The sequence below is a fragment of the Vanellus vanellus genome (assembly GCF_965231255.1).
Source record: "Vanellus vanellus genome assembly, chromosome: 5".
In the NCBI taxonomy this organism is placed as follows: domain Eukaryota; kingdom Metazoa; phylum Chordata; class Aves; order Charadriiformes; family Charadriidae; genus Vanellus; species Vanellus vanellus.
The window spans coordinates 28,145,100-28,169,696 of record NC_138910.1 but is presented as its reverse complement, the minus strand read 5'-3'; the positions used below and the strand labels follow the sequence as shown (position 1 = coordinate 28,169,696).

Genomic DNA, 24,597 nt, shown 5'->3' with positions numbered 1-24,597 from the left:
TGTAAGAACCTTACCTGAAGCTGATTAAATGGAGAACAATCTGTGGAGGAGTCCTCAGCAAAGCCACTGCTGTCAGAGTGCTGACTCGCGGTTCGTAACAGCTGATCTGTTTAAAACAAGCAAAACCCAACCGTAATTACTTTACAAATCTCAATCTTTCAAGACCAATCACATTCAAGACACGCTTTCCTTTTACATCAAAGCAGCATTAAGTGGGTAACACAATTCCTTTTCAATTTCCACTTTGAACAATACAGAGAAACAACTTGTTTGTTTCAAGCAAAACCTCTTCTCATGCAAAGCCCTACTAGTGAAACTTGAAGCAGCAGTGGAAGAGGAACCATCTTTTACATTTTTCTTTCCTGTGCTGTGGAAAAAACCCACCCTGTAGATCTTGCCACTGCTGGAGTTTTCCTTCCACAAAACTGAATCACAGGTTACTTCACATGCAGGCAGTGGAAGAGTTGCTTTTGTATTGACACGTACAGATTCGCCACCCCTCCTGATCACAGAGATAAAGGAGATCAGTCATCTCCTGCCAGCCTACACCACCCCATACACCCAGAGGAACAGCGGAGAGGGCGATGCGCAGGACTCTGCAAACCGCTAGAGATGGTCCTCCACCGGTTTAGCGGACAAACAGCAAACCTCTCTGACACATCAACGGGCAATCTGCCAAAGCACATTCCCAGTGCTCATTTTATACATGCAAGATAAGATCCTCCTGCTTGTTCTTTTCTACTTACATGAGGTAAGTGTTAAAATAGCCTAAAGAGGCTCTAAAATCCTCAGTGCTACCCAGGAGTGGTTTCCTCCGGTGCAAGCACTATACCCACAAAGCTGCTTTTCAAGCAGACCTCAGTAAGCTCTGCAGTACAGTATTGCACGGATATTGTTCCTGACTAGACACAGGCGGCACCCACCGAGTGCGGGGTTTACCTTAAAGCACCATAAACATTTCGCTTAGCCAGATGGCAGCATGGGCAACAACGGTATCTCACCTGTAGTTCTCAGCAGATGCGTAAAAGCTTGGAGATGGGATGAGACCACAGCAGCCTCTAGTCCCCAGGCCCCTGCCTCCTCCTCCTCACCCTGGGGCGAGCGCTCGCTGCTGTCTTCTCGGAGGCTCAACACAGAATTTTGCCCCACATTCCTTCAACCACTTAACTGTCATCATATAATTAATCCCAGTTCACAGCTCAAGGCATTGGAATGCATTATGAAAACTGTTTTGAAACTGCTGGATATTCAGAACTGATTTTTTTCGGTATTAATTTTGATGAACATTTCACTAACATAGAAATAAAAGCCTGCACAGGCCCAGAAGCTTGTAACACCAGGAGAGGCAAACTGCCCGGTAAACTTCTGTATCAGTGATTTCACACGGCTTTTAGGGAGTGCCTTTCAAATTGTGCTGCTTTTCTGTTATCATGGTAGCCACAATATCCTGCGATGATAAACAACTTTTCTACCTCAAGACAGACATCCCCACCCAGCTCCCAGTAAAGACAATGGGAATGACTTCCCTGAGAACTGGACTAACGCTTATTAACTGCCCGATACAATTAATACAGCTGAAAGAGCGTGCCACAAGCAGGCTGCTACTACAGCTGAGGCTGGTGGGAACCTGCCACCTCCTCCAAGGTGAATAGTCACCTACTTTGGCCTCCATGCTGTCTCTTTTCCTATTTGGTGAATTTTAATTTAAAAGGAAAAAGCAGTACTGGTGAAAGCCTTAGCCACAGGGGAGAGATTCCAAATAGTTCAGATAAAGCGATTCACCAGTGTGTGTGCTGGCACCTGGTTTCATGTTCATGAAGTTTATTACTGCTCAAGAAAAATATTGACCTGCCCTTCTATTTCCTTCTCAGTCAATATTGTCTTTTCAGCTATCAAAAAAAAAAACCCCAACCACATATATATGTATAGGTCTCCTGTCAATTCTTGACCTCCTCAGAGATACTATACTGAAGTAAAAATCAGTGTTTTAGATATTTTCTACAGCATTTGTTATTTATGCACATGCTTTGACAGCTTTACATGACAGATACTGCCAGTCAACTGGTCAATCCAGAGCAGAGGAACGCAAACCCGCCTCATCATCTTTATCCATGGCAAGAGACGAGCACAGCATGAACAGATTCAAACTGCTTTCTTTCCACCTAAGGAGACATTCCCTTAACAGAGCCATCCCTTGCTTTCTATGTTGCAGAGCTGCTAGCATTTTTTTTAATGTTTTAAAGCAAATCAGAGGAGACATTTTTAAGTATGAGTAGTCTTGTCCACCACCTTACCCTTGTCTCTTGCAAGTCTTCAGAGTCCTCCACTATACTGCTACCATTTACATGCAGTAAAAACTTTTAAAGAACAGGAATCTCTAATACTTCAGTAGTGACATGACAAGGTTTGGCTCTGTAAAGACGGGAAATACCAACTAGTACACCAGGTTCTACTGATACATAATGGTATCCACCCTCCTTGTCAACCACTAACCCAGATGTACAACCTCCTCTATGGCACCTGGATGTCTCTCAGATTCAAGCAGACAAGGGGAAAGCATAAAAACATTTTTTTAAAAAGTTAGAGAGTTAGTTCCATTCAGATCTTGATTAAAATGCCTCCTGGCAATGGGGAGCCTTAAGAGGAGCGTGTGATGAGATACGGCTCCCCTCTCTTCACCTTGAATGTAGAAAACTCAGCACCAAAGGCTGGGTTGTGGGGGCCAACCTGGGATCATCCCCTGCCCTGCATATCCCTGCTAAGGCAACTGTACCTTCCGCAAAAAGGTCACCGCGTGATGCTGACCCTGCAGCCCAAAGCCATTATCAACACTATGTAGAGGAAATCTTCTGAACCAGTGGGAGAAGGCCAGAGGCAGCATAATAAGGAAAGTGTGGGAAAAGGAACCAGCCAAGAAGAACAAAACCAGAAGGAACAATCAAACTCGCATCCCAGTTAAATAGAGCACAAATAAAAATGCCCTTGAATTATTGTTTTAAGCTGTTTAAAAAAAAAAAATATTTTTAGGCACTGAATACATGCCTGAGAAACGTGGGTATTCAGAAATACATCAAATAAGCTGACAAAGTTCTAAATAAGAACAGATGATGAAGAAACAAGTCAGCAGTTTACAAAACACGAGAACACAGATTTATCAGAGAATCGCTATCAAATAATGGAACAATTCATCTGTTGTAAAATAATGTTCAGCTACCAATGGACTGTCAGTCTCACCAATTCAAACAGTCCCATCAGGTCGTTGTCTCACGCTTTCTGCATAACTCAACTGCTCACACAGAAGAGGAGGAGAAATACGTGGAAACTGCCCATGAAGCTTTAGTAACATCTATGTTTCTTGTGCCTGCAGTACAGGAAAGGCTCTACTGCACTTTGTATTTCATGAGATTATTAATAAATTGACATTCCCAACTTAGCTATAAAATATTCCATTATGGGAATAAATATCTGCTGCCCCTTTTTCCCATATTGATCGTACCCTGCACCCCAGCACTGCAAAAACCAGCCCAGTAGAGAGCACTGCTGCAGAAACTCTTCCAAGTCCCTGGGGATTTCCTAGCTTCTGGACAGATTAGCACAGACTCCCACAAACACTAAATCTGTTCCAAATGTTTTCTTCTCACTCCCCCATCTCCAATCTCCCATGGAGCTGCACCCACAGCGAGCTATAAATACAATAATATATTACGGACAGGAAGTGCTGATGATGTGCTCTCTACACTTTCAAGAACTGAATTTTCAAAATTAATCACTGCTTTTGACTATCAATGTCGGATGCCTTAAAAGAAACAGGTCTGCGGTTATTCAAAATTTCACAGAGCCACTGATGTCAGCAACCAGACACTCACAAATGCCTCGAGAATAAGTTGTTCTCTACGCGTTGTACCTATATTTGTCTTGTTTGTTGGGCATTTTTGGAATGGAAGGTGCTGCTGTATAAATATGTCAGGAAAAATTTTGGTTTCCAACTAACAAACCTTCCTTCCAGATAACTTGGCAATAAGTTTTTTTTTATAGTGGACATTTAGCAGCACTGTATGTTTACAGTGCAAAGCAACTGAAGCTTTTCATACTTCTTTACTCTGTTCCAAAAAAAAAAAAAAAACCAACCCCATACACAAAAATACATCTACATTTGAGGTTTGCAACAACAAAGAACAGAATGCCAGTTTTGGGCATAATGGATAAACTAGTTCAGTTCAGTACCATTTGGAAGACATAACCTAAAAAGTACATCGAGCTAGTCAATACGACACAGAATTCTTTGTATCCCCTATAAAGTGTTTAACAAAGACAGTACTATAGCAAAGCAATTATTTCCAAGCCACTTTGAAAATCTACACTTACCACTTATACAGCAAGCTAATCAGAAATGAGAAACATGCTTTAATGGGGAGTCTAAGCAGAAGCAGACTCTATTTCTTTCAAGCATATCTTAAGTCTCCAGACTATTTCAGTAGGAAAGAGAATCTTTTTTTTTTTTTAACTCAAAACTCCACATCTTATTATAGGCCCTCTTAAAATGCCTTACAAACTGTTGTAAATGTCAGAGGAAGCATCCACAGCCCTCTGCGCAGATGTAAAATGATACTGCAAGGTTTGTAACAGTCTGTACCGAACATCGCTAACCCTGCTAATTGGCACAGAAGTACCCCTACATGAAAAAAAATGTACAAAAGTATTCCTTCAGGGGAAGAATTAATCTAGAACAATTTTTTTGTCGTTTATGCGTGCTTATGTACAGTAGAGCCAAAACCACTGAAAGAGGTGGGTCTGTATGAGGATCATCAACTGAAATCACATTGCTACAGAAGACCAGTGCTTGAATTCCATGCTGATCCCACCTCAAGAGATTGCTAGTGAGAGTGGCATTTCCCATTCAGATACAAGGGCCAGTGTTTTTAATAAGTGACCATTACTTGGGATGCCTTTAAACTTGGTGAGCACCTGCTCTCTGAGAAAACAGCCCTCTACATTGTCTCATGTTGGACAACTTGCAAAAAAAATTTGACTCCTGTTTTTTAACGTTTTGGATGTTCTCCGCCACGTGCTCTCCCTCTTGGCAATTCTACTGAAACCTATATAGGACAAAGACCTAAGCTTTCCACAGGTGAAATAAAATGTTGGTCTCAGACTAACTTTTAGCAAGCATGCAGGCTTATCATCAACATTGGCATCCTTTTCAGATAAGTCATAGAAAACTCTAGGCAATACTTGCATGATGAGAAAGTGTCATCGTTAATCTATGCCAAGTGTATTCAGAAATGGGCGGGATACACTAGCTGGGAAACATGAGCCAGCATGCCCTGCTTCTGCCACACTGAAGACACGTTGCTAGAACTGCTGGTACCTTTCAGCAGGTACACACAGGACCACCTGACTTTTTCTTTTCCGTGCATGGAGGAAGAAGAGGGTAGGATAGCTACTTGGAACAGAAAACACAAAATTAGCATTTCAGAACATGAAAAAATATATTTTTCTCCTCCCTGACCACAGCCTCTGGTTCCTTAAGTTGCCTTTCTCTGAAAAGCTCTTTCTGCAACTCCCGACACCAGGCAAACAAGAGACCGGAACTGTAAAGTGTGCATCTCTACATGTACATAAAGCACATAATCATTAACTTTAAAATACAGCCAAGGGAGAAATGCTAGGAACAGTTAGAGGTGCAGTTTCTGGCGGTCCTTCTTGGTGGCCTATGTTTGTAACAGAGGAAGACTAGTCAGTGCAATGCTGTGTTGTGCAAAACACCGCTGAACTAGTAGCACAAGCTATAATAACCAGGCATTAACCTTCAACCTTCAGTGCTTAGTCCAGAGCATTCTTAACCACATTAAGGCAATTCAGCTGACAGTTCACAAGACTCTCAGTTCATTTGTGAAAAGGCAAATAAGACCATCTCTATTTCTTAAAGCAGGTTTTTCTGCCTCACTTTAGCATCTAGAGATGCTAGTCATGTTTCACCGAGAAATTGCATTGCAGCTACATGCAACAAGCTCTATTTCTGCTTTAATTACACGTAACAGCTAGAGAACGGACTTCACCTGCCAACATTAGGCAAAGTAACAATCACAAAATGAAGATCAGCTTTTTCCCCTCTCCCAAGCCATAAAATACATAAATAAGAATTTGAGATGAAAGCGCAAACTAAGTGAGCAACAAGAGCCAGTGCACAGAGTTTGCCATGTGAAGGACTACAGTTTCCACATGGGTGCAGACACCAGTCTTCTGCGCGGACAGCTTGCAGATAGAGCAGCAGTGCATACGAAAAAGCTGGATGTGTCACGCAACTTACATTTAAAACAATATAATTTAGTTCAAATGGGTATCTTAAATTACAGGATCTGCCAGGCAAAAAAGAAATCCCATACAATCTGAATTGACATTTCAGTTCCTCTGAGTTATCATCAATTGTACAAAAGTGAAACTGCCAGTGAGGTTATAGGGCTGTTGTCTTGCCTGTAATTTGGTTGCCACTTTGCAGTAATGTTCTGTCATTTAGCTGAAAAAGAAACCCCGATCTTTTTTATTTCTAAAAAGAAAAGAAACTTTAGAAGTTTTAAATATCTGAATCAGCATTTCAGAGCGGGAAGGATACGCAGCAGGCTGCTGTCTCCTGGGAGTTGAAGTCTACTCACCCTTCCTTGACTTGGTCACTGCCAGCTGGTGAGAGGCTGGAACATGTGGTAGATCCCCCTCTGTACTCTGGATCTATCAGGAAGACGAGATAAATATTTTGTTAGGACAACTGGAATATGTTCCTGTGCTTAAAAATGTCCAAGCTATTTATACCACACATGTGGGAGGGGGGCGTTGTTGCAGTTGTTTTTTTTTTTCTCCAGTCCAACAGCCTATAATGATTGAGGGAGTAAATCATATCCCCTTGAGTATTATTTCATCAGGTACTCGGCAATGCCCCTGTAGGACAACAGCGATCCTTAGGACAGCACCTCTCACTCACAGCGCAGGGCTCCCCTCCGGTTACATTCCTCATGCAAGAAGACCAGGAAATCACATCCTGTGACCCTGTGACACTACGGAGCATTCTCAGTTTGATGAAAGACCAAAATAATTGTGTGAAAAAAAAACTCTGGCCACCTTTACACTGCTACTGTCTTTTTCGTTCAGTACTCTTGGCCCCTCATTTGAATATAAAGAACAAGCAAAATACATTTAGAAAAATCTATCCAGATGTCAGCACATAAGGATTGTCATCTGCTGCCCTACCAAGTATTTCCCGCAAGCCACCAATCCTCCAGAAGGACCCAGACCTTGCCAGAAGCTGTTCCAGACTTCACCACGCCACTACTCGTGGAAACACTTCTTGTGTCTTCCAGTACAAAAAAGGGAGATAATGTACTCAGAGCCATGCAGATTTCAACTGGGAAACTTAAGACTACATGAAAATTAATCCTATTACTTAATCACTTTGTGAAACACAGCCTTATTAAGAAAGCAGTCCTCAGACAACCATTCAAACAATGCAAAGAATACGCCTAAAATCTCAACAGGGAGGCCTTTGTTTAGTTCAAAAGCAAGAATATGTTTTCTCTTTTGTGTGCTACAGAAAAAATCCTAATGGTTCACATGCAAGTCTACACACAAAAAAAAACCAATCCAACTACCCCCCCAACCCTTCCCTCTAATGGGCTGCCTGCCTAATTTCAAAATGACCAAGCAATGAAATTTTCATCCGCATTTTTAATCAACTTTAAAATGCAAAACCAGGATACTGATGGTTTTAAGCCCGAGTTAGTATTTGGCTAAAGCAGCAGCTATATTTGCATTGATATCGTGTATACAGCAGCCACAAGGGTGCTTTTTCTTAATTACAAGGGTTTTGAGAAGTACTTGGCCTGAACTTTTCGCCATTAATAAGTGAACAGCATTACTCTTGCACAATAAATCAAGAGACTTCTGTTCCTTTAGGAGATAAAGTCTGTACCAAAGGGCCAAATGCTTATTTTGTCCAAATGCAGGGGAACATAGAAGGAGTTCACCATCTAAATTTAAAAAAAAAAACATACCTTTTGAAACAATTATTTAAAAGTAAAAAATAAAATTAAAAAAAATAATAAAAGAACAGCAAGTAATCTCACAGGCCCTTTGATCAGACTGGCCCTCCAGGAAAGGTGTCTTCATTCTCTCAAACCTCCCAGTTTCCGATGGCTACATTTGCAGCCTTCCAACAGTTAAGCCACTTCTCATCTAAATACCCTCCACCTCCTGTCCTCGGCTGGCAGAGAGCATCCTGGCCGCATCCGCAGCACAGCGCAGCTCCACAAGTGCACAGAAGCACTTCTCTCTCCTTCCCCGTCCCTTCAGCCAATATTGATGCTGGTACATGACCTTTGGGACTGTAATTGGCCGCTTCAGGAGTGGGTGTTTGGGGGAAATCCTGCCCTGACTCACTCCCGCACTAGCTATCTTCACAGCCACAGACTTCCGAAGGGCACTCAAACCTCCAAGGCATTTGTAAGCATGGAAAGAGCTTCCTTGATAGATCTGTCATCTTTCCTACATGTATGAATGCACTCCAAGCCAAGCTGGGAAAACGGAGGGAGGAGTTATTGCACTGTCTCTAATACAGTTTATTGTTCATTATACCCTGCTTAGAGACACATGAAAACAGAATCACGCTGCCAGGTATTGTTCTAAAGTTTCTTCAACACAACCAAATCCCTCCCTCCCAGGGATCTGAAGGCAGTTGATAACGTATATGTTCTATTGTGTAAACAAAAATTCACCACAATCCCATCCCACATCACATGTTGTCTTGCCAAAACCAGCTGTGTTTATGCACTGGCATCATTGCAGTGTGTCAACCAAAACTTTGCAAACACATTGCGTTTGGCTTGTGCAGAATTCGGCAAGTCTTCTTCATATCATAACCCTTTACAGTCCAACTTGCTCTGAAGGAAAATTCCATTCCTTTTTTTTTTTTTTAATGAGTTGTTTCAACTTCACCCAAGAGCACCAAAAAATGGATTTCTCCTCTGGAATATGTGAAACCAGTCCAACTATCAAGAATACAGCAAAATGCATTGCCACTCAGACCCCTCCCATTGTGCCAACACAAACATCCGTGCAGCTACACAACAAACTGGATCAAGAAAATTATCCAGCTGAAAGCTAACCCAGGAAAAATAAATAAATCAAAATACATAGCATTTCTTTTTCCCCTCTCAGATGGACCAGTCCTTTGTTCTGGTTCAGTAGATGGCCACACAACATGTGGGTCATGACACACAAGCACAAACAAGTGGCAGAAACTCCAAGACGTTGGATTACCTTCTTCTACTTAATGAGCGCCTTCAGCTAAAACATTAGTTGATCTAGATAGAGAGCCTGTAATGACAATACAACACTAGACACAGTATCTCCTAAATCATCACTTCATCATTCGCTGTAAAACTCTGAGGGTTTTCTATTTACTTGCTTTCTTCACTCATTTCACCAATGAAATCACAATCCTTTATTTTACGCATCTATTTCACATAGACAAAAAAAGCTAACTGCTGAACTGTTACGAAGACCCACTTCTAAATGTGTCCACAAGAACATCTACTCATTTAAGACAGATCTTAACAATTCAAGGTGTGAGTCTATGCAAAAAAATTGCACTCTTGAATTTGTAGGCTGCCCATTTACTAGCTTAATAAACAAAGCCCTTACAGGAATCTGGGAATTAAAAACCCTTTGGGACAATTATCAATCAAAAAATGGATACATGCATTTATGCAGACATTAAAAGGCAGCTAGCACAGAATTTGTAACTAAACCACCACCAAAGGCACATCAAACAGCAACTTTCAGTGTGCTAATTTCCAGAGAACAAATAAATCAAAATACAGTAGATTAGGTTGTCATCAGAACCAAGAGTTGCACAAGATGAGCACCTTACCCTACACGATAGCCCCTTTCCTTTTCATGCAACAACACTCTTGCTCCATCCACAAAATTATCCTTAATCAGTATCAGTTGATAAACTGAATTTACTTTGAGGCAACAAAATTAAAGACTTCCAGTAAGTAATTTAAGTGAAGTAAAAATTTAAAACCAAGGGTTTTTATATATACAAAGCCTAACCTAGATCTATTCCCATGGGAGAAGTTCCTAGTAGTTTTGCCAGTGCCTGCAATTACCTGAGCTCGATGAAAAAAAGAATGAGAACTTTCCTGCTGACTCCCAGGGACAACAGCAGCAGCAGCAGCAGCACCAAGTTATTTCATTACGAGGATCAATTAGAGCAGCGTACCGAGAGAAAGCGACAACTGTCCTATCACTCGGAGAATTTAAAGTATTCCGGGAGAAAACACTGTCAACTACACAGGAGGGAACATTCCTCTGCTGGCAGCCAGCAAGTTATGTAAACCGTATGCAAAAACAAAGCCATCTATCTCCACCTACCTCTTCCATCTCAAAGGAGTCCTTCTGCTGCAGCATGAGATTCATTATGGACGGGTTTGCAAGGGGAGTGCAGGGGTCTCTACCTGGCGATGCCGTGGGCAGCCTTTGCGTCGCGGTGCTGCTGTTGGATGTACTGGAACTGGTGCTGAGGCTTGGTGAGTCCAAAAGACCAGATTCTTCACACGGTCTATCCTGGGCGCTTGCCAACGTGCTGCTTTGCACGTCTGCTGAAGGCACAGTACCCTCTCGCTTATCGTCAGTCCCAGCAGGAAGGTTTCCAGGTTTATGTGCAGCATTTGTCTGACTACCGGCTATCTCCTCCTTTACAGTAGCCAAAAAAGAGGCAGAGTCTTTCTTTTTAGAGTATTTTGGTAATTTAGACTCATTTTTAACATCGTTTTCCTCACTCCCCAGTTCAGCTGGACTTTTCCCTTTTTCAACAGGTGAAGGAGTTGAGCAGCCGCTACCATCGGCTTGCTGTGTGCCACACAGATTGAGCTTTGACAAGGTCTTCATTAACCGACTGGCTGTATTGCTGCGGTTTAGAGGGGGAGGGCTGGATGCCTCTTTGCTGGAAGACACTGAATTCATACTACCAATTTTCTGCAAAGGAGTCCCGGAGACTTGAGAATACAAAGAAGAAAAAGCATTGGCCACAGTAGTAAGCACTTCAATCTGACGAAAACGACCTGCACAAGAACAAAACATAAGGCAGAGTTTACGAGGACGTTTCCAGTCATCACATCCCAGACCTGTCGATCCATCTCTACGCAATGGTTTGAATTCTCAGGAACAGCTCTTTCTTCATATCTGAAGAGGGAATTTTCATCACAACCTCTGCCCACCCACCACACCCTCCCTTGCCCAAAATCTCCTCCTACTTATATCAAGGGCCCCAAAGGTTGACAGCTCGTCCCGTAACGTGAAAGTGATACCACACAGCATGAAAAAATGGAAAAACCTTTGCAAGAGTCATTACTAAATGCACAAGAACAGCATGGACAGCCTTCACAAAGTAAAAAAGGGACACAGGTATGCAAGTGCAAGTTAATTTACAAAGTGCTAGGAAAAAAAGGGTTACGCGCGTTGCTCTCTCCATCTACAGCTACAAGAGGACATTTCAGCTATGCCCTCATTTCAGCAAGGCTCATTACTGACCTAACAAAGCTCCTGCCCAAGTCAATAGAAGTACTGGCCCAGATTTCAACAACGACAGAAGTAGGTCGCTGCTGACAGCTTTCAAAAATCCCACCCAGATACCGAAGAACACAAGAAACAGACAGATACTGCTATTTGTTTCAGCACTCTAAAGCTACAACAGAAGACAAACTTAGGAGCAAGAGACAGGGGCGACACAAACCAGAAGGCAGTATATCTTACAGGGGGCCCTTCATTTCCCTGCCCTACTATAAACCCCTTCCCCTCACCACAAGGTGTACAACACTGATGGTCACCTTTTGCCATACTTAAGACCAAGCGAGAGTTTTATTATGGATTCTGAATAGCATTTGGCCTTTAGGCTGTAAAGGGGGTTTGCCAGAATATTAGACATACACATTCTTTTGGGGTTGTTTACAAGGTTCAAAAACTTAAAAATAAAATTTGCTTCAAAAACACACTTACTTGTTAAAGCAAAATTTGGATTTTCCACTTCCATGCGCTGTATTTGGGCATTCAAAAACACTTTGATATCTATCCCTCTGGCAAATGATGACGAATTAAAAAATCTTGCTGGAATTTTTGAAGCAATATCTGGTTCATCTCTTCCAAACCCAAGGTTATAGAGCACTTCTTCAGGATCTTCCTCATAAAGCTCCAGTAATTCAGAAACACTAGACAAATGAAAAGATGTTTACTATCTACTTGTCTCCTTTTAAGACCCTGTCCCTTCTGTCCAACTGCTAATTCAGCCCAGTAGCCAGCTTGGTCTATTGTACTTTTGACTCCTACAGCTCAGCCTACTTTAGGAAATAATTATGGAGATCTCTGCCTCTGAAGTTTTGGTTCCCATCACCAGAGCCATCAGCCCAGACATATCTCAGATCCAATCCTGTAATTTAGAAAGTCAGCCCTTATTCTGCCAAGCTTGTGTTTTAAAATGTCATTAAAATTTGACGTTTCTAACATTCAGGCCCATTTGTTAGTATTTACTGCAAACCACAACTGAAAACAAATAGCCGTTTTTCAAGCAACCAAATGAAAATTCCCTTCTCGGCTACTAAATGCAACAATGCACATAAATCAAGCCAAGTCCATTAAACTGAGGAACAGAAGTAAGTTTTGCCAGCAAAATGCAGCCAAATTCCACTGAACTGTGCCATGACCTTCAAAGCATAGTACTCTTTTACCTTGAAACAGTCGCACTGCTTTTTCCAGACCCGGTGGAGTTCATACTTCTCCCCTTCTGGTGGAACTGCAGCCTCCTCTCCTTCGCCAGCACACCATTGCTGTCAACACAAACGGAGAAGACCCCTGCGATAAACCCCGTTTGTTTGGGGACTCGATCCTCCGTCTCGGAGGAGAGCTAAGCCGCCAGCGCCGCTGAATTTCTCTCTTCCCCTTCAGCATTATCTGGTTTATATTAGCCATGTCATTTATTGAAATACAATAACAAAAGCGAACCCTGGGACGCCTCAGTAAAAATGTACGTAGACGGTAAGAATTTGAAGGCAAATGCAAGCTGAGAAAACAAATCCCTGATCTCCCCTTGCTGCTCCACCCTCCCCGATCCCACCCTCCTCCAGCGAGGAAGCCCGGCCTCGGGTGAGCTGCCCTGCCCTGCCCTGCCTGGCCTTTCCCTGCCTTCCCCGTGCCCCTGCCTCCTCCAGCAGGACCACCTCTCCATGGCAGGGCCACCTCTCCATGCCTCAGGTGCCCACCTCCCCCTCACCTCCAGCTGCCACCCACCAGCAGCGAGAGGCTGTGAGCCGTCCCGGCAGGGGCCGGGGAAGCCGAAGAGACTCCAGGTTGGAGGAAAGGGAGCAAGACAAGTTCCAACCCAGACTGCCGGCCAGTTTCTTTCCCAATCCCAAACTATTTCCTCCCTGCATCTGGAGAAGCCGCCTCAGCATGAGGTGGTACCTCAGGCTCAAACATACTGTTACTGCCAACCTCTCTGGGGGACAAACCTTCCCGGGGTGAACTTTACCATACAAATCCTAACACACATGCGCATGTACAACAGAACAAGCACTGAGAAACCAAAGAAGACAGAAGATTCACGTAAAAGCACATTTACAGAGCACGGCTCAGGAGGAGTAGCGAGGATGCTGCCCACATGGGCTCTGCCAGTATTTGCTGAAGTCTCAATGGGTTTTTAGTTTCAGCACATATTATTTGGAAGCTCTCCCTGTAAAGCAGGAGACTCTCCTCTCTCAAAGTCTTTTTTTTTTTTTTTTTTCCCTACTCCCCAAGGACATCTGCTCTGAAAGGTAAAACTAATTTTCCCTCGAAATTTATGAAATGGTGAGGCATCAGTGAGACAAAGAAGGTAAATCATGCTAAGTTACTTAGATTTGTCATTTCTCTGTTTTCCTACTGGCACCCCAAAATCTACGTCAGGTATGTTGGAAGAATAAGAATCTGCATTTTTTTTTCTGCATTTCCTGATGACTGTTTCTGTGTTATCTGGATCTTCTCCTTCCCTCTCATGTAAACAGACAGGAGCAGAAGAACTTTAGCTCTGAGGTAGCCTCCACGACTTCACTGCCCCCTCTCCCTCCCGCCCTCCAGTATAAATATTTCTCTGAAGTAAACAAACAAACAAAAAGATGTTTACCATGTTTCCATTTGGGTATCACTCCGTAGATGATTAGCTGCAGAGAAACAAGAAGAAGTTAAGCACAGACCTCTTCAGAATTACACTTCCCACAACTGGTACAAAGAAGCAGGCAGCGAGCGCGTTTACCAATACCCCCGCATAAGCCACATTTTTCTCTTCCCATATAAATGTGATTGTCAAGGGTTTCTAGCATACGGCTGATATAAAGATGATCTGGTTTATTCGGGCTCTGTTTAGAATAAAAACTCACACGGACACACGTTTACATACTGTCATTAATCATATTAACTCGAAATTTAACGTGCGGTAAGCTAGTAATTGTTATATAAACCATTTATTGCTTTGCAATTGAAGGCAGGATTACCAGCTGCAGGGCTGTTCCCGGGCGGGAAGGGGAGGAGGAGAAGCGGGCACGCGAGGATTGCTCTGGTAGAGAAAGTAAAGAACGTAAGAAAGGCAGCCGGCCCCACGGCCAGGCAGCGAGACTGTATATTCGTTAGTCTCTGCATCAGCACAGACCGCTCTCAAAGGGGGGCAGGGCCCCGGCTGCCTGAGCCGTGCAATCCAGGGACAACAGCCAGGTGAAGACAGCGGTGCTGATGGGACCAGTGGCCACACTCGGAGTCGAGAGGGCTCTGGAGGAAGACCAGCCATCAGGTCCCACCCGGCCACCAGCCTCCGACAGGGAAGTCAGTGTCTTCTCCAGCTGGATCAGCCCAGCTCCACACAGGAACATCCCAGGCACCATTATTCCTTCAGAAAATCAACACCCTGTCAAGCCAGAGTTGAGCCCCAGCCTTAAAGTATGGGTTCCCCAAGAGGCGACTCAGCATTAACAAATTTGCCCCAGGAGACAGGCAAGGAGCATACATACGTTATAGCAGCTCTCAGAACTGGCTACAAAAAGAGCAAAGTAATGTCAAACGCACTGCCGGGAAACCCCTACATCTCAACTCGCTGTGCCAGCGGGGTACAGTCAGCGACTGAGAGCAAAACGTGGAAACCTCCCAACCTCTCTCTTCAGAGGCAACACGAGGAAACTTAAATGTATACAAAACGCAGACACCACATCTCTTTTTTTTTTTTTTTTTTTTATATTCTTACCTATAATATGGAGGTAAGCCTATCTATATGGATTAGCTGGTGACTAGTTTGAAGTGCCAAACCATGGGTTTTAACAGCTCAGTAGGGGGCTGGGGTTACAAGACCCTGCCCAGTGCCCCCCGTACCATTCCCAGAGGGCTCTGGCTTGTATGTGGACTCCAGCAGCCAGGGATGCACAAGGGCAGGCCATTCATACCAGCCTCAAAGGGGCTGTCTGTCCAGCAGGGCACGCAGCGCTGCTCCAAGCAGCTCTGTTGTCCCCTTGTTCTCAGACGGGAAGCAAAGGCCAGAAGAAACACTTGCAATCCTTACCCAGGGAAATCAACCAGCGATTCTAGTATTGGGACCTTTGTCATACGAAAAGAAGGGAAACGACCTTCTGCCTAAATCATGCTAAATGTTCATAAAAAAAAAAAAAAAAAAGAGAAATTCTTGCAAATGATCAGGGGAAAAAATTGAAAAGAAAAAAGTGATATGGTGTTTTAAAACGTGCTCAGAGCTTGGATTATCATTACAAAGAAACCTTTCCTACGAAATCTTTGTACTGCAGGCAATCTAACAAGCAGAAAAAACTGTCAGAAAGAAAATTTAATCCTGTTTAATCTATTGCAGTAAGAGACTCATTTACTGCTTCTCCATCATTATCAGATCAAGGTCATTATCAGATCAACTGTTTTCCTTAGAAGTCTTGAAGCTTTAAAAATTAAAGATATTTCCTTCCTCCAGGCCCTGTCCCTCTACTTTAACACCACTAGGAAGACCACTGTGGAAAAAAAGGGCTTTCTACTATACAAGTTCTGACACTTTGTAAAAGCTGTAGTTCAAAAAACACTAAAAGCTAAAGGGGGCGAGTGGTTTTGAGTTGTTTTTTTAATTCTTACACTGAAAACAGATATTGTTTTATATTGCCTATCCTGCAGATAACCCCAGAACCCAGTTTGTGAGACCATTTTTTGCTATTTTATTTCAGGATGCTGCTGTTTGAACAGGATCCACAGTGCTTTTGTTTATTTGTTTATGGACACCTCTAACCCACGATCAACAGAGAGGCTAAAAGTCTTTTTCTAGCAAAGAAGTCCACCATGAAGAGCCACATCTCCTTCCCCTTAAAAAGGGGAAGAGAGAAAAAAAAAAAGGCAAGCAGCTCGTGACAGCAAAGTGTATATCATGGCTGATCCAAAATACTTACTCAGCTTTGGTGCTTTTCATTTTTAAAAGCACTTAGCCCTTAATGGGTTTGCCTCTTGCCTGACAGAATTTCATTCCTCCTTTCAAAAGCCTGCACATGCCACTCCCAAGGGATTCGGTGGAAGTGGGGCACGCCCGGCTGCCAAGAGTAACCCATGGACAAGAAGAGCAAGTAGGAGAAACCACTTTCTCACAGCCACAGTGTGTGCTCCGGGCTGTGCTGCCGCTGTGGGCATTAAAATGAGAAGGCAGGAGCGAATTCAGCGATGCCTCTGACCTTCAGGTTAGACCAGAATGTTTAACACCAGCGACAAGTCTAATAAACTCAAAAACCAAATCTTCCTGCATTTTCCTATGTGCTTCGTGCTGGTTTTCTAGCCAGCTTTATCAACTGCCTTTGACCAGAAGGGAAATGCTGTCTTTCAAAATAAAAATCAGATGACTGAACTTTTTTTATTTTTTTATTTTCTAGAAAAAGAGTCATAATCCTGCCACACCCACCTTCAGCTCCCAGGGATAAGTCATCTTCAAAACTTCCTCCATTTCTCACCAGCATGCCTGAAAACATACAGTTAGCAGTTCAACAACTAGAATGCTGCAGTGTTTTCTTTCCAACACCTTAACTAAAGATATTAGCAAGACACTTCAGTCAATACAAAAGGACATAACCAGACTATATTTACAATCCCCGCATTACTCATACGCTAAAAATGCACTAAGAAGTGAGAAGTTACATTTGAGAACATAGAAGAAAATTTTTGAAAGAGAACGCCTACAACACTGCTTGAGTTTTGTGCTCAGAAACACTCCCGAGTCAACCTGCGAGCAAATTAATTGCAAGTGGGAACCTGGAGGTACCACCCAACACATCTGTACCTTCTGGTGCTGTGTCATCTATCCTCCAGACATCTTACCCAGGAGATCCAGAGTCTGAGTCCAGCTTAGGCATTCCCCTCTCTCTCCCTGTACTGGATTAAGAGTTGAAGCGAAGACTCCAGGCACAGCAAGTAATTCCTCTGCGCCCTGTCACTACCTGCACATTCTCGCTGTACTTTGAACTTTAGTACTCAGACCTGCACAGATAGTAAAATTTTCAGGGGTGGCAACCAGAGTTATTAGAGGCAGAAACTGCCTAATGCTCACCAGCTTGGACAGGAAATTACAACCTCCCTGTTCTGCATATTTTGGGTTTGAGTTTTTTTTTTTTTTTTTTAGGGCTTACTAAACTGTCCAGAAAGACTTATTCAGGACCTTTTCCCCCCCTCTCCAGTTTCTCGGGCACAACTGTTGCACAGTGAGAATAATTCAGCAACGCCGACTAGGCTGTGGTTTGTGCTAAAGAGCCGAGGTCTCAGGTCAACATCCGCGAAAGCACAGTTCCCAGCAAAAGAGATTTCAGTAGGTAAAGCCTTTTCTTACCCTTCAACAGAGGATTGCTTTGCTCATCCAGGGAGGCTCCCAGAGGCGTTCTGAAACCACAGAAGAGATTAATACTACTTTAAAAACTTGCTGCTTCATGTCCTTCCTTACAGTGTGTAACAAGCTTGTGATAGCAGCAGTTGTCCCTCCCTCCGCCCCCAGAAAGCACAAACATCTGAGGACTGGCAATAACTTCCTAAACAATCCCCAGCCCTCTGAACAAACACGCCTTGTAGGGAAAAACAACAAAACAGGTTGATAATAACTGCAAAGCTCAGGCAACCATCAGTGGCAAAGCTCAGGGGTCAGCAGGCCCCTGTCGAGGAAAATCATGAGCTTCTCAGCAAAATACCCAGAAAAAACGAGCATGGGTTTTTGAATGGACTTGGTGATTCATGTGACAAAAACTGTTGCCATTTTTCTACACATTTAAAAATTCTTGAAGAGAGGGGTAAAAAGCTGTATTTGGTGATCAGGAACCAGATAAAAACCTTGACATCTACGTTAGCTGTCACTCGCCAGTTCTGATACATTACAGGCTCTTCACTGTTGGCTCTTATCTGGATGATCCCTCCCTATTGCTGCTCCCTGAAGGGCAGGGCATTTGCTGAACCTCACGGTGCCCGAAAGGAGCAGCAGAAACCACACAAACGACAGGTCCAATCCCTCTCTGGGATCACACTACACTTGTTGACGCTAGCTGGATGTTTCCACATCTCGTCTCTGAGACATGTTTAACCAAAGGCCTGTCACTATTAAGTAGCGCAGCATCAACTCTCAAAGCCCAAAACAAATTCAGAAATATAATACTCATAAGGAAGGGGAAACCAGATGATTTACGTGCCTATATTATGTAAGTTTCATTTGGGTTTTTAATTAGACAAACACATAAACCTGCCCAAAGACCTGAAAGTAAACAGTGCTCCGATACAGTATTTGTTCTGGTGCCATGGCCAAATTAAGCAAGGAAAGTTTGCATCTGCTTTCTAACAGACCTTACGCTTCACAACCTGGGGTTTGGTGTTTTTTTTTTTTTCTTTGCCCTCTGAAAAGACTTCACTCTTTCCACGTGTGGCCTGCTGATAGGGAGCAAGCTCACTCCGACGTGTCTTTTGCGCAGCAGAGCAAAGCCCCACCGCAGTGAGAGGCCAAGGGAAACAGCCAGAGCGTCCAGGTGCAGGAGGCTGTTTCGGGTGACAGGACAGACTCTGCCGAGGCTCTGATCTTCAGAGTTTCTGCGGGTCTGTCCCGTCAGGGTTCGGACCTATTGTCTAAACCTGTCACGCTACAACAAGCCTTATGTTCTGAGGTAATAACTATGCCGGTTGTTTACTCCCTGGCTTTGATGGGTGCGCTCCCATCCTTCTTCCTCGGTAGCTACTTCCACCTCTCTACCTTGTCGATGCAGAAACTTGCCAGCAGGGCCTTTGACAGCCAAGGTCAGCGCTGCACGCACCGGCTGGCAGAAAACGGTGAAAGTAACCACCGAAGCTGGCGTCTTCTTTCAGAAATGAAGTCCGCCACCTCTACAGCATGTTAGCAGCTACGAGAAAAGACGCCCTGTCAACCACTTATCTGCTGTCCTGCTTGCACCGCTGCACACAGGCACAGCCGCCTTTACACCCCCTGCCTTTGAGAAACCCACATTTAAGAACTAGACACAACACGAGTTTAAACAAGGGACAAGTACCCACTCAAAAATCCCCTCGGACAACAGTGCGGACAGTTCTGCCTTTCTGCGCCAGCCTGTTTTTCACCAGCAAGGCCCATGAGCCAGCCAGGCCGGCTCCATCTCGGAGCCACTCTGTGCCCTGTGGAACCCTTCCACTGGCTCGGCCCTCAGGACGAGGTCTCCCCACTGGAGGTGCATCACAGCAGGTCCCCAGCACATCCCGGCAGCCTTTGCAACTGGAGGGCAGCCATAGCAAAGAGCAAGCAAGCGTGCGTGTGCCTGGATGAAGGGATCCTACCGTTTTCCCGTTCATGTTCACTCATTTATTATTCTATTTTAACATATATGGCAATAATTTATCTCAATATCAGTCTACAACAGAATTGAATGAACCGCATTGCCGTGGGACACGGGTATTGAGCAGGTAAGAGGACCACGTGCAGTCTCAAGACTTCCTCTCATCCCAGAGGTGGGTTTGCTCGGCTACCAGTTGCGGTAGGGTGGTCTTCAGCAAGGGGACAAGGGTTTTGCACTGTGCTGTAAAAGCATTTAAATCTCAGCTTTTAAAGCCTTAATTGGGTTAGAGCCATGTTTATTTTAAACTTGAAGCAAAAAATCTCTTCTGAGGCATTTCAAGAACTCGCTTCCTGCACATCTACTGGAGATGGCTCCTAAATACCTCCTGATTCCCTGTATAACTGGCAGAGTTTAAATACACTGAATCAATATAATACACATGTCAAAAACTTCTTCTTTTCTATCAGTATAATACAAATACTTGTGTTTCCTATCTTAGCTTTACAAGAATTAAAACTAAAAACCTTTGTAAGCTTTCTTATTACTTCAAAATGCCCTTTCATAATACTGGGGAGAGAGCAAAGGATGCCTCTCTCAAACGCAGGCGATTCCCAAAACATGAATGAACCTTTAACTCTGGGTAACATCTGACATTTGGGTAACATTTCTTAAGCCTCCATAATTCTTATCACAGTGTGATACATACGTGCTTTTTTATTATTATTATTTGTTTTGCTGTTGGTTGGTTGTTTTTCCTAAAAAAAAAAAGTGTCTACCAAGTTAAATAGCATGGGATATTAGCAACCCTAATCTCTTCTCCAAAGCAGATGTGAAACACAGATGCCAAGTAATAAGAGCCACAAACCACTAACATGAATATCAAGGGACAGCTAGTAATTCTTTTTATCCATATTATAACACTGTTGATGCTTTTGGAAACAAACAAAGAATAAATCTTATAAGCAGATCTATTTATGCAGCGGGCTGATACTAAGTTTTTTTGTGCTGCTGCCAACTCAAAACAGAAAATTAGATTTTAAAAGTGCCAATTTTCTTCTAATGTACATAAGCTTACAGAAACTCAGACAAAATGGAAAGGACTGCTTCTATAAAATACATAACAGAGAAAATACTTTATTTTAGTAATCGAATGTTCACTTGTAGTAATGGCTATATTTTTGCAACAGAGCTAACTTGTAAGAATGAGGTTGTGTGATGGAGCAAAAACAGCAGCTCAGTCTGCATATGTTGCCCACACTTTGTAGCAATCAAAGCTCCACAGCAAAAAAAGTGTTATTAAACAAATAAGGATTATCACCAACAACTGTAAATTTCACTACTGTTGTTTTAAAGTATACTTTTTTAAACAACACACTACAGTATCTGTAGGGCTGTTCTGTCACCTCTTACGCTGTCCTCTTTTCCTATATACATTGTTATCAAGAGACGATCAGCTCAGGGTTTCTATACACACAGTCACTTTATAACAGTGCAAGTTGAATAATCACTTTACTTCACATACTAGCTACTGCTCGCATGTGTATTAGATACATAAAAATGAAACTATTCTGCAGTTCTAAAACACAAGGGACTGTGCACTACTCCAGGCTGCAGGGATTGCACCTCTCAGACATGAACCGTACATTCACGCGCTCTGCACGTTACAGAGTCAGAGGCTAACTCCACTCTGAATAGCTTGGTTTAAGAGATCTTTAAAAAAAAAAATTACAAATTTTATCTTCCTGAGGCAAACACAAGATCCTTCTGAAGAGACTTACAACGGTAAATAGCTATACTTTAAAAGACCTCTGTGGAAGGGCCACAACAGGTTTCACAGACATGCATGAACTAAATTTGCATCTACGTATTAGCAACAGGGTAAACTCACGCTTTATTCCCTTACGTGTAAAATATGGAAATAGTGTAAAAGAAGAATCCAATATTTTGTGAATCACAGATGCAAACACATTCCATAGAAGCGTTTGGTGCCAGTTTTAACCACAGACAGTTACTGGAGCACACGAATAAAATGGCAAGCTTCGTGTTATTATTCAAGATTTGTGACCATCTATTAGATGTTCACATTGTCTGTTTGTAGTTTTGTGCTATTTCTTAAATTCCGTATGGAAACGGTAAGGGTGACAGGACCAGGGAAGGTTCTAGACAGAAATCCTGCAGATATGGAGAGAAGTGGCACTGCAGCATTAGGAAGAATTTCTCTCTCGGGGGCCTCTTCCCCCTCCACTCCTCCATTTCTTCCCTTCCCTGCTCAAAAAATACTTCTAATAAAGCACAAAATTGATAATGCTTATTTTTAAAGATATACTTTGCTACAGCAACAGGACACCAGATTTCAAGTAAAGTCAGAAAAATCTTCTCCGATTTTGGCATTCTGGAAGAATGGTTTGTCAGGTCTGAACATTGTATTTTAGGGACAGAGTATGATTTCAGGCCTCTAGCTGCCAACACCCCCTCCAAGGCACAGCCTGTAGACATCCAAAGAAAACTACCGAGGACCCTGTAGCTATAAAGCAATCCACTCTTCAGTTACGGGAGTAAGCTCAGCTCAGCCACTTACAGGATCAAAGGATCACAAAGGCACAACTAATCTCAGAGGTAAATTTTCACCTTAATGTCGCTGCTCTCACAAGGAGAAGGAAACCAGAGATATCAAGTAGGGGAGGTCTTGAAATGTCATTGTTAACTACTGGAAAGCTAATTTTTAGCTCTCCCCCATCAACTCTGGCTCTGAGGGCTGCTAGGATTGAATGGAGAAAAAGATGGGACAAAAGCAGCTGCTACTGGATGTAGCATTTATGGTTTTATGTGACTGAAGATGAAAAAAGGAGTAATGCTGTTAGCCTGTTCCAAACAGCAAAGAAGTATTTTGTAACAGCAACACGGAATATATGTACCATGTCTCAAGGATGGCAGGACATTGAGAAAGACTTGGCTAAATCAAGTCAGGCTAAATTGTGCCATCAGTCCTGAAGACCCCTAAGCACAGTGGCCATCGCAGTGAAAGCTTTGTGTCTTTAAATCTGCAGCAAAAGCCAGGCAAGGCAACAGGGGTGGCTGCGAACCAAACCAGAGCCCCTTGGTGAGAAAGAGAGAGGCTTCCAAAAAACCGCTGCCTTCCCTCAACAGAGTTCCTCCCTCAGTGGCTGAAAGTCTTCAGCCTCATTAATGAGGCACCAAGGAGGGAAGGTGCCAAAAGCCAGCTCTTCGCTAACCATAAATACATACGCTACTGCTCCCCCTCCCCTGGTAACCCCAGCTGAAGGTATAGCCCATACGGTACCGCAGGGTGCCTCTGCGAGGGTCGTGATAGCGCTGATGGCAAACACCGCTCCAGAGCCCAGAGATGCCCACGCTGACCCACGGGAGAGGACACCGCCGAGATTTCCCGCCCTCCGCTAAGTGGGAGCTGCCCGGCCCGCCACTCCGCGTGGGGGACCCTGAGCTCCGGCCCCGTGGGGGGACCGTGGGGCCGCGGGCTCCGGCCCCGTATCCGCAGCCACCCGCCGGCGGCGGCCGGAGCCGGAGCGGGGCGGCGGGAGCACCCACCTGCAGTCCTTCAGCCATATCGCGATCTTCTCGTTGGGAACGCTGTGGCCTTAAGGGCAGAGCAGGAGAGAAAAGCCGACAGTCAGTAACAGCCCGGCCGTCGGGGGCGGCCCGCGGGGCTGCCGGGGGGTCCCAGGGGCCCGCAGGCTGCGGCCCCGGCCCCGCCACCCCCCCTACACACCCCTCTCGGCACTGACCTGGTTCTGCGGCCAGCGGCAGCTCTCCGCCGGCGAGATCCTCCTCCTCTTCCTCCTCCTCTTCTTCTTCCTCCTCCTCCTCCTCCTCCTCGCCGCGGGCCAGCGCCGCCGCCGCTGCCGAGAAATCCTCCGCTTCCGACGCCTGCCAGGAGTCCCGGCTCTTGGCCCAGGCCTTCCTCTTCTGGGTCGCCCCTTGCCACTCCTCCGCCGCCGGGGGCTCCTCCATCGCGACGGCGGCGCCGGCGGGGGCTTCACGCCGGGAGGCCAGCGCCGGAGAGACCCAGCCTGCCGGGGGAAGGGAAAGGGAGGGGAGGGGAGGAGAAGGGAGCCGTGCCGTTCGTCCGGGGGCCGCCACCGGGGCCGGGCCGCCGGGGGGCGCGGGGCCGCCGTCCGCGCAGCCCCGCGGGAGCGCCGCCGCCCCGCCCCGCGCTCACACCCCGGCCCGCCCCCAGACCCACTCCCCGCCGCCTCCCCCCCCACCTACCTCCCCCGCCTCTCCCCCCAAACGGTCGCTCCCGGGCCCCGCAGGTGCCAGCCCCGGCAGCCCGCGGGGCCCGCAGGGGAGCTGGGCTGGGGTCGGCCCGGCCCGGTGCCCTGCTCGCCGGTACTCACTCACATATCGCGCCGCGGGGAGGCGGCGGCGGAGGCTGCGCCCGCCCGGGCGGCGGACGGCGGCGACGGCGGCTCTGACTTCCTCATACCGCTGCGGGGAGAAAACTCGGCGGCCACGTGATGGCAGCGGGGCCGGCGGCAGCTCTCGCCTCCCGCCGCCGCCGCCGCCGCCCGCGCGGGGCCGCCCCGGGGCAGGGGCGGGGGGGGGGCGGGTTCGGGGCCCGGGGCTGGCCGGGGGAAGGGGCGGGAGGGCTGCCGTTCCCAGGCAGGGCACCCTGCGCCCCCCACCCTGCGGGTAAGGCTGGGCCCGGCGGGGCCCGGCGGAGCTCCTTGGC

At 45.2% G+C, this 24,597-nt stretch overlaps 2 protein-coding genes across 3 annotated transcripts in view; both read right to left on the bottom strand.

Moving 5' to 3' along the window:
* Positions 1-12,891, bottom strand: part of ITPRID2 (ITPR interacting domain containing 2) — a 33,331-nt gene extending 20,440 nt beyond the window's left edge. The window contains exons 1-5 of one of the 2 annotated variants that reach the window (XM_082483186.1): positions 12,774-12,891; positions 12,049-12,257; positions 10,426-11,114; positions 6,654-6,726; positions 15-106 (exon numbers count right to left, since the gene is read on the bottom strand). In XM_082483186.1, coding sequence (XP_082339312.1) covers positions 15-106; positions 6,654-6,726; positions 10,426-11,114; positions 12,049-12,257; positions 12,774-12,817 — 1,107 coding nt within the window. In that variant the 5' untranslated portion in view covers positions 12,818-12,891. The remainder of the gene's footprint in view (positions 1-14; positions 107-6,653; positions 6,727-10,425; positions 11,115-12,048; positions 12,258-12,773) is intronic. The other variant, XM_082483185.1, reaches the window with a different exon arrangement.
* Positions 12,892-17,324: 4,433 nt separating this feature from the next.
* LOC309671878 (protein ITPRID2-like) lies at positions 17,325-24,286 on the bottom strand. The gene is made up of 4 exons (XM_082483187.1): positions 24,263-24,286; positions 23,651-23,935; positions 23,454-23,502; positions 17,325-17,967 (listed from the first exon to the last, which is right to left on the bottom strand). The coding sequence occupies exons 2-4, from the start codon at positions 23,874-23,876 to the stop codon at positions 17,850-17,852; spliced, it is 393 nt and encodes a 130-aa protein (XP_082339313.1). The 5' UTR covers positions 23,877-23,935; positions 24,263-24,286; the 3' UTR covers positions 17,325-17,849.
* Between the last annotated feature and the right edge of the window lie 311 nt (positions 24,287-24,597).

Coding starts and splice junctions, on each gene's coding strand:
- LOC309671878 (XM_082483187.1), bottom strand. CDS start 23,876: ATGGAGGAGCCCCCGGCGGCGGAGGAGTGGCAAGGGGCGACCCAGAAG. Junction 23,503..23,650: donor GCCGCTGGCCGCAGAACCAG/GTCAGTGCCGAG, acceptor TCTGCCCTTAAG/GCCACAGCGTTCCCAACGAG. Junction 17,968..23,453: donor ATATGGCTGAAGGACTGCAG/GTGGGTGCTCCC, acceptor CTGTGGTTTCAG/AACGCCTCTGGGAGCCTCCC.